At 38.8% G+C, this 14887-nt stretch overlaps 1 protein-coding gene across 3 annotated transcripts in view; it reads right to left on the reverse strand.

Annotated features, from left to right (window-relative positions):
- Positions 1 to 640: 640 nt before the first annotated feature.
- The window catches only part of SLC16A9 (solute carrier family 16 member 9), a 53098-nt gene continuing 38851 nt past the window's right edge, over positions 641 to 14887 (reverse strand). For all 3 annotated transcript variants that reach the window (XM_032312308.1, XM_032312307.1, XM_032312309.1), the window contains 3 exons: positions 6768 to 6863; positions 3198 to 4115; positions 641 to 2773 (listed from right to left, as the gene is read on the reverse strand). In XM_032312308.1, coding sequence (XP_032168199.1) covers positions 2595 to 2773; positions 3198 to 4115; positions 6768 to 6863 — 1193 coding nt within the window. In that variant the 3' untranslated portion in view covers positions 641 to 2594. The remainder of the gene's footprint in view (positions 2774 to 3197; positions 4116 to 6767; positions 6864 to 14887) is intronic.

Here is a 14887-nt window from a genome sequence, read left to right on the forward strand (position 1 = left end):
GCTCAGTTCAAAGATCCCAGGGTCATGAGTTCAGCCCCTAACACAAACAGATACATAAACTTTTTAAAAAATGTTAATTTTTAGGAAATGGGCAAATCTTGAATAATTATTCACATAAACATGACTTTACTATTCATTAAAGGATTGGCTTTATAGTAACCCTCCCACCGAAGTCCCATTTCCTAGCCGTGTTGGAAATCAGAGGGTTTAGTGGAAACTTTCTTCATTTTGCTTTTGGAAGCTACTTATACATGTTTCCATATCATGATAATTATGTTTTGTAGCATACAATGAAGACTATAAAATCCCCACCTCACAGGGCTATAATGAAAGATAAATAATATAATGTGCCTAGAACTTATTAAGAAATCCATTAATGATTGCCAAGATCATTATTAAGAATCTCGAAGAGAAATCTATCCCCTTTCCCTCAAAAAGATTCTGTAGTATTGACATGTTAGCTTTCTGGAAGGCAATGGTCAAAATAGTTTAGCAGATTGACTTGAAAATGTTGAGGCCCAATCACCCAGTTCTGGGGTCTGAAGTGAACATGTGTTAATTAATTTTTCTACATTCAGTGAAATGTCACTGCAATTTGGGGGAGGAGGATGGCCAAGAAGAGAAAAAGCAACAAAACCAATGCAAAACAAGCCAAAAAAATATTTTATTTTAACATAAAATTCATTCCCTAGACAATGGAAAATGCACACACTGGATGACATTAGTAGACAAAGGGAAGATGCATTTGGACAATTATCAACATTGATGAATGCGAGGATGTCATTAAAGTTAAATTTTTTCAGGTTATACGATTTCCTGAAGACAGTGTTGGCAAAGAGGAACTTTCAACACTAAAACGTTCAGTTCAACTTTTTAAAATGTCACTTGTTTTATTTACTAATCTTGACAGTGACTAAAGAATGAGGTACACAAAACTTTCCAGAAGTTTGAGTATGGAGTAGAAGTCCAAAGGCACTTTGGAGCCCCATTATTGCATTATTGAGTAGGATTAACTCAGTTATGAAATTCCCCCACACTTCAGGTTTACTGCATAGAAAAGTACTATTTACCTACCTCACTGAGGTGTGGTGGGGCTTCATGATTATAAAGTGCTTTAGGCGCCTTCCAAGAAAGGCAACATAGAAGTATAAAATCTTACATATTTCAAAAGAAATGAAAAGACAATTTTGGCACAATAGGAAGAGTCCTATTTAAAGAACCACAGTTGGCTATTTGTAAAAATCCCTCACCTCAATGGTTTATTGCTTTCTTGTGTTTTATTTAAGAGAATGACTGTTTCTCTATTGCCAGTCTTATAACACCCATTGTCGACCCGGCTGTGTTGTTAGAATTCCTTGAAGAGTTCACTACAAATATTGATGCTTGGCCCACAGCCTAGACCTACAGAATTAAAATCTCTAAGAGTAGTACTCAGGTAACTATATTTTTTTAAACCATCTAGAGAATTCCAACTTATAGCAAGGTTAAAAATATATTTCTTTAGAAAAATGTCTATTTATTAAACATTGATTTTCTTCCAAAAAGTTTTTATAAGACTGAATAATGTTGGATCAGGGTATCAATTTCTTACTGCCTTTTTCTCTTCCCATGTCCCACACAGACTTGGAGTACACACACACACACACACACACACGCGCGCGTGCGCGCGCTTTAGTTCTGGCCTTGAATTAAAATTTGATAGTGGTAAAATCTGATAGTGGCAAATAAATGCTTCATTGAGAAGTTATGCAAGGATTTGCAGTTCATTCCCACTGTGCCCGAAGCAAATGGATGTTGACCCTTTGCCAGAACGGAATGGTTTATGCATTCCCCATTGGGAAACAGGTAAAATGAGCACTTCCTGGGAAACACTTCCTGGGAAACATCCGTCCCGTGGATGCTGACAGGGACGAGTGAGCATGGTTCTAGCAGCCAACCATGACACAAGGCTGTGGGGAGGGTCCCTGTTTGGAGACTGCCTGCCTCTCAGGAAACACCTTGGGAATTGAAACGATTTAAACGCAGTGTGTCCAAACAGGGGATGCCGCCTCAAGGTAAGTAAAATCAAACAGTGAAAACTAGTGACTGTAATTTAAAATATCTTTGGAAAAAAAAAAAAAAAAGATCGGCTTACTCCACCACAATTCTTAATGCCATTGAAGTAACTGTTTTCATGTGCTAGCCGGTGTAACATAGAGAGGAGAATGATTTAGTCCTTAATGGCCTTCACGTAGATCTCATCACGCTGCCTGCATCAGGTTTAAAACAGAAGAGCCCCCTCTGGATTCCTTGCAGGGGAACTAATGTAGCCTACAGAGAAATCATATTTCTTTACGCAGAGAAAGCCTTCCGAGACAGGCCCAAATTTTTACAACATCAAGAATCCATGAGTCATAGTAAAACAGAATAGCCCCATTTCTTGCAAAAAGAAAAAAAAAGGGAAAAAATATATACAAGAGATAGAAGCTACATATACAGTACATAGAGTACATAGGATTTGTTTAAAAAAAAAATTTTTTTTTTTTTTTTCATTCAGAGTCAGCCACAGTGAAATCTTGCTGTGAGAAAAGTCTGTAGAGCCTTCCAGCATTCCTCTAAACATTAGAGGTAACTTTGTACAGAAAGGTTGTTGGAGCCGGCTTGGGCAGCAGCTTGTTGCACGTGTCCCAGGAGGGCAGGGCGGCCAGCAGCAGGACGCAGCCTCCCAGCAGGACGCAGAAGCCACTGAAATAAAACGCAGTGTCATAGGTCTGGGTCCAGTCATAAAACCAACCTGAAAAGAGAGTAAGAAAAAAGTGAATTGGATAGAAAGTGTATGAAGAGGAAGCCTCTTCCTCGGCTAATTTCATCAGTCTTAGCTACAGTCTTAGCTACGGTAAGGACCAGGTTACATAGTACCCCATGTACTCTCTAAAGGACTATTAGGAGTTAGCAGAGCAGAACCTCCTGAAAAATTTGCACAAGGATAAACAGGTATGTTTAGTTTCTCCCAAATTAAAAAAAAGAACACAAATCCCTGAGCAAGTATGCTGGCCTTTTCAACTATATCAAAGTGATTGTGAATAAATCATCACCATGAGACATCTATGCAGGTTTATTTTTTGCTCGTCTGTGCTACTCTTACAATCTGGATTTCTATATCCAGGGATGTTATAAAGAAGAGCAGTAAAACAGGTTGACTTTGAGAAATATCTTACCAACAATTGGTGGTCCAAGGCTATTTCCAAGTCCAGCAAAGAACATTAATATCCCATAGGCATGGGCTAATTTTTCAATTCCCACAGTCTTTGTGGTCACATATGGGAAGATGGACCAATTACCAGTCAGAAACCCTAGAATCCCAGAAAGTATTGCCAATGTGACATAACTTTTGGCAAATGGAATTGCACACAAGGCCAGGCCCATGCTTATTAAGGTAGCTACGTAAAGATATAAGGTATTAATCCACTTGAAGTCAGCCAGTATCCCCAAGAGGAGTTTACCCACTGCTGTCATAATGCCAATAATGGAAATAAGAGGCATAATAAGCTCTTCTTCTTTCACATTTGAACTTCTTGCCACATCTTCCATAAGCAATGAAGGTGGGAATCCTCCGATGTCAAAAAGAAAGATCGCAATGAAGAGCGCTGAAAACACTTTGTTTTTAAAAAGAGCCACAGTTTCTCCACAGTAGTTTTTATATAATTGCCACTTCCTCTTGGCAAGCTGTTTGCAAAAGTATGTCTGTTCTGCAACTTTCTTTTTGTACGTCTCGGCCTCTTTTGTATGCGCCCCTGTTGTTGGGTTTTTATGAAGTAGGCTCTCCTGCTTCTGGCCACCACTGACTAAGGCACTCTTGCAAGTTTCCTCAGCACCGTAGCTCCTTCCAGGAATGTTTGTGTTTTCTTCCAGGTCCTTTTCTTTCTCGCTGTAAATGGAGTATTGATCTGGTACACTTTCCAGAGCTGTTTTTTCAGGCAAAGGACAATCAGAGGACTGGAGGGGTCTCATCAGGCTGCCACAGGCTAATATATTTAAAGCTAGGGCACCCACAATCAGCAGGCATCCATCCAGCCCATAGAACTCAATCAGCAACCTCTGCAGAGCAGCATATATAAAAAGTCCGACACTTGAACCTAAAAAGGAAATGGGAGCTATTCAGTCTTAATCTCTTACAATTTGAGACTCTCAGAACAACCATTATTAATACTGGCCAAATAAGAGTGGTAAAGGGAGGAACATGGTTTTATATTCCAATAAACCTTTATCTATGGACATTGAAATTTTAATTGCACATAATTTATTTATGCCCTGAAATATCCTTATTCTGATTTTTTTTATTAACCATAAAAAATGTAAAAATCATTCTTCGCCCATGAGCTCTCCAAAAACAGGCAGAAGACCAGCTCTGGACTGTGGACATTCGTTACCAACTCCTGTGCACCACGGGACAAGATTGCATCCCTCAAATCTTTGTTTCATGCACACCATGTTCCTTTTTGTCGATGAGGTCACAATATTTCCCATACTTTTATTTTTGGTTTCTTTTCGATGTTTAAAAAATTCTGCTGTGATTTCTGCTTTGCTTGTCCTCTTTCACTGAATGCGGATACTGTAGGTTGAATGTCCTTGTCCCCACCCCAGTTCCTATGTTGAAATCCTAACCTCCAACATGGTGGTATTAGGAAGTGGGGCCTTTGGGAGGTTATGAGGTCATGAGCCCAGGGAGCACTCATGAACGGGATTAGCACCCACAGCAAAGAGACCCCTGAAAGACCACCTCCCTTTCTACCATGTGGGGAAACAGCAAGAAAATGGCACTCTGCAGCCTGGAAGAGGTCTGTCACCAGAACCCCACCATGCTGGTATCCTGATGTCAGATTCCCAGCCTCCAGAATGGAGAAATACATTTGTGTTTTAGTCCATGGGACTTGTTATCACACTAGGTAGATCCATGATTTCTCCCTAATTGTGCCTCACTGGGCTCCCTGTGAGTTGAAGCTAAAAACTCCTTGATTCTGCCAATTTAGGTGTCCAGAGTTGAACCACTTTTACTTCAGTGTTCCGTGGCCGAAGCCCTTAGGCCCTCCTTTCTAGACTGAGTGAGAGCATACAGCATACAATTTCTGCCATGGTCGGCACACATAAATTTGGACATTAAGGGAAACCTAGATCATAATTATAAGACTCCCTGTGTTAGAGCCCTTGCTGTGTCCCTTACACGGATGCTCCTTTAATATTCCCAATAACTTGATGTGATGAGTACTATTATCCACATTTTAAACTGAGCTTAACTCAGCAGTTAACTGGACAGAATGGTTAGAGAACTTGTCTGTCACCAGACAGCAAGTGAGTGACACAGGCAGGATTCAAAACCAGGTGGTCTGGGTCTGGGGTCTGTGCTCGTTGCTACACTCTATGCCCCTACAAAGACAGCAGGGGCGCCTGTGTGGCTCAGTGGGTTAAAGCCTCGGCCTTCAGCTCAGGTCATGATCCCAGGGTCGTGGGATCGAGCCCTGCATCGGGCTCTCTGCTCAGTGGGGAGCCTGATTCCTCCTCTCTCCCTGCCTGCTTCTCTGCCTGCTTTTGATCTCTGTCTGTCAAATAAATAAATAAAAATCTTAAAAAAAAAAAAACAGCAGATAAGCCCTATTGTCCTTCAGGCTCATGCCTGCCCTCATACTCCCTCCCACCCCTGTGCAACAGCCTGTAAGGTTCTTTGAACTGCATTCCAACTGCTTTGGGTTCTCCATCTTCTGTTTTTGCTATTTCTTCTCCCAGTCCTGCCTTAACCTTAACTGTGTCCTCAGACTCTGGCCCTGTCTCCTCTTAAACCATGATTCATATTTCTCACCTGGCAATGCTTCCTTTAACCACCTTCAGTAAATATCCCGCTCCATTTAATTCAATCTGGAATCACTTTGTTGCCACTGGGTTAGCCTCAGGAATAAAACATTCGTTTGGATTCTGTTGCCAGAAAGATCATTGAACTTACTCGGTTTCTCTGGAAATCGGACCTCCCAGGACTACGTGCTCATTAACGAGTAAGTAGCATATGTAAATGTACAACTTTTACCAAACTTGGCAGCTCTGTCTCCGAAGCAGACTCATAAAGTTTTTGGCCACAGAAGATTTGGTAAGTTCCCTAAACAGTGTAGGAAAAAGTCCATCCGAATAGTACAACACGCTTTAAAGCATCAGAGGACCTCCGGAAGGCTGTTATATTTACGTGCCCTGCCACCGTCCCAGTGATCATCTCTTGATTATTAAAGAACAAGAGCCAACAGTCTGTCCTGAGGATATGCACATGGCCAGGGAGATGCATTCATTAATCAGGACTCTTGAAAAAACTATACACTCTGCAGTAAGTGGAGATGGCGAGACGGCGGCATCAGGCTTCCTGACAGAGCCCGGGGGTCTCCACTTTCCTGGCATTTCTCCTACCCCTCTCGGACAGAAGGGGCCTTGCCTAAGTGCCCTCTGCTTCTCTGAGTAAAGCTCTCACCAGCTTGTGTCTCTCTGTTGACTAAGCCCATCAACTTTTCTTTCCTTCGTTATATTGGTCATCAAATTCCCCAGATTTTTTGTATACGTATCCTAAGATTTTCTGGAAGCTGTACCCTTATTTACAGTAGAAAATAACATTTCCGTCTTGGACTAGAGTAAAAAAAATGGTGCTTCCTAAGTGGGATCTGGGAAGGGGCTGGTTAAACATCTGTGTTTGGTAACTTTTGACTTTGATTAGAAGGATGGATGGTGATAAAGCTATACTTATTTTGAAAATGTACCTGTTGAAATCAGGCCAAGGGCAAGGCCTCGATGGCTGTCAAAATACTGGCACGTAATGGTCACTGTTGCTGTGTATAATAATCCACATCCGAGTCCTAAACATAAGAAGACAATGCATAAATTCAGATGGACTACGGTTCTTCAATGAAAAAACAAAAACCAAGAAGAGTAATTAAGTATGTCCTGTAGGTCGTTCTGTTTGTGACTGACTAAAACTCTTCGGAGCATGGACTCCTGGATCCTTTACACTTAATGAATATATTTGGGTAGGCTCAGTTCTCATTCCACAACCATCGTAAGGTTGGGTTCAAATTAAAAAAAAAAAAAAAAAAAAGTCCAATTGCTAAAGCATGAATGAATAATGCAAATTTAAATCAAGACATTATGGGCAGAAAAAGAAAATAATAAAATTTTATCCAACATGCTCCTTCTGTCTCTCCTCCAAATCCTCGCCCTGAGCTCAGCGTCCCTTCCTCCTCAAAGAGCTCTAAACAATTTGAGAAATTTCCCTTCACCGTGCAAGCTATTTTAGGAGGGCTTATAGTTTGCACACCCCAGTCTACAAAACAAAGGCCCCCCTGCAGGTCCTCTGGGGTTCTCAGATCATCCCAACACAGTAAAATATGTGTTTGTGAGTTTTTTCCTTTCAGAGATGCAAACTACCTTATTTAGGAGTAAAATGTCTTTTTTTTTTTTTTTTAAGATTTTATTTACTTATTTAACAGAGAGAGATCACAAGTAGGCAGAGAGGCAGGCAGAGAGAGAGGAGGAAGCAGGCTCCCCGCCGAGCAGAGAGCCCAATGTGAAGTAAAATGTCTTTAGTTTAAGATATCTTTGAAAAAAAAAGAAAAAAGGAAGCAAATAAAATAAAATATTAGCAACTGTCAAATTTAAGTGGAGCATACAGTTGTTTGCTATATGATTCTCTACTTTTCTGTAGATTTGAAATTCTTTTATAATAAAAAAAAATACCTTACCAAATTTCCCTTTCTTGAGATCAAAGGACAATACTTATCTCTAGATCTTCTCCAAGGCTTTTGTTTATTAACCTAATCTTTTCTTCCCTATTTAGCACCTGATAAACCCAATTTGTCTTTCATAAAATCTTCCTCTGGCTTCTAACTTACGACTTTTTGTCTTTCTATAAAAAACACATAAGCCATAGTTTAAAAACTGAATTTTAACCATTGCCCATTTAATGAGTTAGATCATTTTCAGTACTTTTAATTGATACCTAAACTATGATTAGAAAGAATACATGGGCTTCACAAATATACTGTATGTTTTAGGAAATTAAAACTTTAAACAACCTAAGACCTTGAGGATCGTCTGGGATTCCATAAAAAGTCTTCTTAAAGAAAATGAGATAAACTAAAACAATTACACTTTAAGTAAATGTTTTATAACAAAGTGCCCTTTTTATATGATTTAAGCGGAAAAATATCAACTAAAACATGAGTTGGCTTGATTTACACAGTTACTACGTGTATATGGGACACTTTGTGATATGAAATAAAACTGTTTCCAAACAACCAATTTCAAAACCAAAAAATATCACCCTTAACTGAGACTATATGTCAAAAAGCCTAGGGAGGGCGAATGAATTTACTTTTCTGTGATTTGCTTGTCAGGGCTCTGTCAAATGTTAGGCATTAAAGACAAGGGGAAAAAAAGACATTTCTGATTGCTAAATGTCAATGTCAGAAAAGTTGAAGCAGCAACTTTTAAACTTTTAGCCCGAAACAAAAAAAGCCATTTTTAAAAATTATGTCACAGCCATGGGTTTCAGTTAACTTTATTTCACTTTTTTTTTTTTAAATGTCGCAGAAATTTGAAATGCTTTCTCCTTAAACTTTTCAAAAAGGTAGCATGATAGGCACCTGGGTGGCTCAGTGGGTTAAAGCCTCTGCCTTCGGCTCAGGTCATGATCCCAGAGTCTTGGGATTGAGCCCTGAATTGGTCTCTCTGCTCAGCAGGGAGCCTGCTTCCTCTTTCTCTCTGCCTGTCTCTCTGCTCACTTGTGATCTCTGTCAAATAAATAAATAAAATCTGGAAAAAAAAAAAAAAGGTAGCATGATGCTTTCCTACACCTGAATCAGACTGACCTTAAACTGGAAATTATTGAAGAGAGGTCCCTAGAACCTCTAAGATCTTTCCCAGAGTCCATAAAGTCAAAACTATTTTCATCATAGTCATAACTAGTCTCCCACTTAACCGCAGTTTTGCTTTCCATCGTTTCAGTTACCTACAGTCAACCGCAGTCCAGGAGCATGTGATCCTCCTCCCATACCATCCGAAGGTGAGTAGTAGCCTAACACCACGTCGTGGTGTCTATCTCGTTCACCTCACTTCCTCTCATCACACAGGCATTTTATCATCTCACATCATCAGAAGAAGGGTGAGTACAGTTCAGTAAGGTATTTTGAGAGAGAGACCACTTCACATAACTTTCATTACAGTATATTGTTATAATTGTTTTATTTTATTATTAGTTATTGTTAATCTCTTACTGTGCCTAATTTATAAATTAAACTTTATCATAGGTGTGTATGTACATATAGGAGAAAACATAGGGTTCATTTCTATGCATGTTTTCAGACATTTGTTGGTGGTCTTAGACTGTATCTCCCATGGATAAGGGGTGACAACTGTAATACTAACATGATCTCTGCTTTTTTTTTTTCACTGTGTTTACATTTATGCTGAGGGAGAAAAATAGAGGGTGAGTATAACCACAAGGGCCTTAGCACAAATCAAGGTATTGGTACCAAAATTTTGTATCAGGTTATGCTACCTAACTACATACTCACAATAAAAACAAACAAAATTTTTTAAAAATGCTTCATTTGGATGACAATTGTTACAAGGGAAAGCCCTTATGCAATTGTTTTAGTTGCCAGCTCAAATAGCCCCTCTTCTCCAGTGTAACCATTTGTATTTGAAAGAATGTCTAACAGAAAAACTATGGTTACTCAGACTTGGGTATTTGGCAGACATCTTTTTGAAAACAAACTAAGAAGGGAGACAACTGGCACTAACTGTTACCAATGATAAAATCCAAACATTCCAGAGGAAAAAAATAGAATTTTAGAAAATTTGTATTTTGACAGCTTGAATTTGGACAGCTTCCCAATATATAAAGTTTTCTGATGAGTTTGTTGGTGATAGTAACAAAAGTGATTCTTGATGTTGCATAATGAAATTTGTCAACATTTAAAAGTTCTTTCATAACTCAGTGAACCAATATTTTTCAAATAACCAATTCATGTTATTATAAAATGAAGCTTGAATGAAGATCTGTTAAAAGGACAGAACATGGGGCACCTGGATGGCTCAGTGGGTTAAAACCTCTGCCTTTGGCTCAGGTCATGATCCCAGAGTTCTGAGATCGAGCCCTACATGGGGCTCTCTGCTTAGTGGGAAGCCTGCTTCCCCTTCTCTCTCTCTGCCTGTCTCTCGGCCTACTTGTGATCTCTGTGTGTCACATAAATAAATAAAATCTAAAAAAAAATTGTTTAAAAAGTGCAGAAACATGTCATTTGCAACGATGTAGATGGAGCTACAAAGTATTCTGCTAAGTGAAGTAAGTCAGTCAGAGAAAGACAGATACCATATGATCTCTCTCATATGTGGAATTCAAGAAAGTAAACAGATGAACATATGGGAAGGGGTAAAAGAAAAAAATGGAGAGAGGAAAATTAAGCCATAAGAGACTCTTAATTCTAGAGAAAAAACTGAGGGTTGATGGAAGGATGTGGGTGCAGGATGGGTTAATGGATGATTATTAAGGAGGGCACTTGTGATGAGCACTGGGTGTTGCATGTAAGTGAAGAATCACTGAAGAAATGAAAAAAGAAAAAGAGAAATGCAGAATAAATAAATGGGCTTAATATAACAGAGTATGAAAAGTATGCTGATGTGGTACCAGGTTCCACATTACAATTAACATTGAAAAACCATCCCTCATCAAGTTGTGATATAGTACCAAAGAAGGATATCTATAATTACCTGAAAAGGCTATTAAAAAATACTCCCTTTTCTACATACATCTTTGTTTGTGACTAGATTTACTTCATACACTTCAATCAAAAAAAAACAGATTGCAACAGATTGTATATGGAGCCAATATGAGAATCCAGAAGTCTTCTAAGAAGCCAAACATTAAAAAGAGATTTGCAAAACTATAAAATAATGTAGCTCTTTTCACTAAATTCTGTTTTTCTTTGGAGAAAATAGGGGTATTTTTCATAATAAGTACATTATTTATGTTATCATGTACTGGATTTGTTATTATCTTTAAATGAATTACTAACCAAATATTTTCAAATTCCTCAGCATTTAATACAGTTAATTTTAACAGAATATATATCTACAAGTATAATCTGTATATTCAAAAGCTCCATGGGGTCCTACAAAAGGAATGTAAAGGGTCCCAAGAATCAGTGTCTTAAAGTTTGGAAATCAGTGTCTTAAAGCATCCCTTAGTCTCCCGTCATTTTTGGTCAGACTCCTCTCAGTGAAGACTATCTTAAGCATCCGCCTGCAGTATAATTTTTAAACTAAATACCTATATTAGCAATTCAAAGCATGAACATTAGTGAAATATTATTGTTTCCCTTTACTTAAGTAGGTAAAAACGAAATGTACTTACATGTTCTGACATTTCCTTTCCACACCTTCAGTTCCATTTCACACACCTCTGGGCAAGACCACAACTTCCGAGGCCTCTTTTCCCTCATCTCCTCCCATCAAACCAGACCCGTGCTCTTTATCACGCTCACTGCCTAAGTTATCAGCCTCCCTCTGGGCCCCGCCACTGCTTCCATTCACCTCCTCATCTTTTCTGAGCTGAATCCCGGCTTCCTCATCGCTGTCTCAAACGTCCAGTACTTTTTCCACCAATCTGTCTTCTTTTTTTTTCTTTTTCCAACAATCTGTCTTCTAAGCTGCTGTTATACAATTATCATTACGTCACACTCCTACAGTCAAGTCTGTATAAAAACATTTTGTCGTCCTTTGGTGCATACCAGGCGTTGAGGTACTTGCTCTATCCACATGACTTCTGTAGTCCTTAAACAAGTATCTGTAAGAACACTCTTATCCACCCTGTACCACACCTCTGAGCATTTGCACTCCTGTAGCTTCCTCCTTCCACCCCCCTCACTCCCCTTTCGAAACCCATGCCCACCTGACTGCATCCTATTTGTCTTTCCACACCCAGCTCACGCATCAACTCCTGCATGAAGCCTGCTTCAGCACCCCCTCCCCTACAGGTACGTACGACACTGGTACGGAATATTGGTTTCATCCACAAGTGGCAAAACTACAAGTTTATCCCCCCAACTAGACAATGGGCTATCTGATGGTAGGCTGTGTCTTATTCATCCAAGTATTTTGGTTCCAGGTCCAAGCCTGGCACAGAGTATTTCTAAAATCTGATGAATGGGGGCGCCTGGGTGGCTCAGTGGGTTAAGCCTCTGCCTTCAGCTCAGGTCAGGATCTCAGTGTCCTGTGATCGAGCCCCACATCGGGCTCTCTGCTCAGCGGGGAGTCTGCTTCTCCCTCTCTCTCTGCTTGCCTACTTGTGATCTCTCTCTCTCTGTCAAATAAATAAATAAATATTTAAAAAATACATATAAAAATTAAATAAAATCTGTTGAATGAACTCCCCATAGAAGTTAGTCTACTACCTTTACCCATAAATCTCATGTGTTCTTACATTTTTCTCTTCCTGTCTGTGTCTCTATATATATAACAAACACAATCACTCTATATGTATATACATGTGTATTATATGTATTTTTTATTTAATTTTTTTAAAAGATTTTATTTATTTATTTGACAGACAGAGTTCACAAGTAGGCAGAGAGGCAGGCAGAGAGAGGGAGAAGCAGGCTCCCCACTGAGCAGAGAGCCTGATGCGGGGTTTGACCCCAGGACCCTGGGATCATGACCTGAGCCGAAGGCAGAGGCTTAACCCACTGAGCCACCCAGGCGCACCATATGTATTTTTTAAATAACTTCTTATATCTGTTCCCCATTTCAATGATGCTGATTTTTTTTTACTTTTTATTTTAGCCAAAAACTAAATCTTAGCTTAAAAAATATTAAAGATTTTTTCTTTTACATTAATTAATTCATTAGGATAGCCTCATTAGAAAGACAGAATTAGAATTATATGGTTTGAAAAAAGATACAACTAATTTGCTACTTCTATGCATTAAAGGATGATGATGCTTTGGGCAAATCACACTAAACTTCCTCATTTTCTCATTTTCCTCAATCCTTGCATATAAACTAAAAAAACAAAAAACAAAACACCTACATCAATAAAACTAATAAGAGAGCTACGAAGAGAAAATATAACTGAAGTAAAACGCTCTGATATTATAAAACACTTCAAATTTAGAATAACTAAAGCAAGCATCTCTAAAGATCTAGTATGTGAATGAAAGCATGTAAAGTGAAAGTCTGATCTATTTTAGGAAGACAGGCAATATAACATCTGAAATCAAATATGTATTTTTGAAAATGTCCATGAATTTGTTTTAAATATCCTGCCATTATATATATATATTTTTGCATGTAACTGAGTGGATATCTATCAAACCCCTACATTTATATATGAAAACTTTTCCCTGCAGTATTACTTTAATGAGAAGGAAACATTTTAGTAACAGTGCACTTTAACATGGCAATCTTAAGAAACAACATGGGTGAAGCTACAGAATCTGAAACTGTGTGTAGTCGGGGGAAGGGCCAGTGCCCAGGACATTCCCTGTTTGGCTACTAGAAGTCTCATATCCTGGAAAACCCAATAGTCCCCCTCTGTATGTTTTAAAGCAAGTATTTGAACCACTTCTTAGAATAGTTGAGCCAAGATGATTTATTATCGTGACCAAAGGTTAGGAGAGACAATTGCATATAGTGTTCCAGAAAAATCTACTTCTAGAAATGAAACTGTGGGAAGGTAACTTAAAGCACCAAAAAAGATAAATAAATTTAGCATATATCCAAGTGCAGCCCCTTTTAAAAAAATATTTTATTTATTTATTTGACAGAGAGAGAGATCCCAAGTAGGCAGAGCAGCAGGCGAGGTGGGGAGAGGAAGCAGGCTCCCCACCAAGCAGAGAGCCCGATGCAGGGCTCGATCCCAGGACCCTGAGATCATGACCTGAGCCGAAGGCAGAGGCTTAACCCACTGAACCACCCAGGTGCCCCCAAATGCAGGTACTTTTATGCAACTAGCTTTAAACATCTGCATGGAGAGCTTAAAAGTGCAAGCGGTTGGCTAGCATTTTTAATAAACTGGCTCTGATTTTTGTAGCTTAGCATGAATACCCTTAACATGACATTGACTAGTTATGAGCACAGGCTTGGCAATCAGGCAGGCTTGGATTCAAATCCCAGCTCTAACTTTGCTGGCTGGGTGACTTGAGGACTTGAGAGTTTCCTTAATCTCTAATTCTTAGTGCCTTTATCTTTAAAACAATCTCACAAGATAGCTGTAAAGATTAGGAAACATAAAAAATGTAAAAGATTTAGTATCTGTGCCTGGAATATAATAAGTACTAAAAAATAACCATTGTATTGATAATATGTTTTCACTTTTCACTGAGTATTATGGCATTATATCAATAACAGCCTCAAACTAATTAGAAAATCATAGTTCCTTATTACAACTAAGCATCTGTGAGACAAAAAAGAACTATCATTAATGATATAACCATTAAAAACAAAACAAAGTGACTTATTAAAACTCTAATGGCTAAAATGAACCTCAGGAAATGACCTTCATTACATTTGCCATAACTGAGCAAACATGGTCTTTTCCCTCCTCAATCTCAATAACCTGAGCAGATTCAGGACATATGCAGATATTACCATGAACACACAGAAGGAGAAAATTGAATTTTTCCAAAAACTGAGAAGGAATAGTAAGAAAACACTACCCAGGTAGCTAAATAACAATACACTCTGAAGAAAAGAGACAGAAGACATTGATTTTGAGTTGTGCTTTTCAGAAAAGCCGAAAGAAATTATTGGGGAGACACTTGAACAACTCAGAAAAGCCAAAAGAAATTATTGGGGAGACACTTGAACAACTCATTCAGCACAC

Source organism: Mustela erminea, chromosome 14 (assembly GCF_009829155.1).
Source record: "Mustela erminea isolate mMusErm1 chromosome 14, mMusErm1.Pri, whole genome shotgun sequence".
Classification (NCBI taxonomy): domain Eukaryota; kingdom Metazoa; phylum Chordata; class Mammalia; order Carnivora; family Mustelidae; genus Mustela; species Mustela erminea.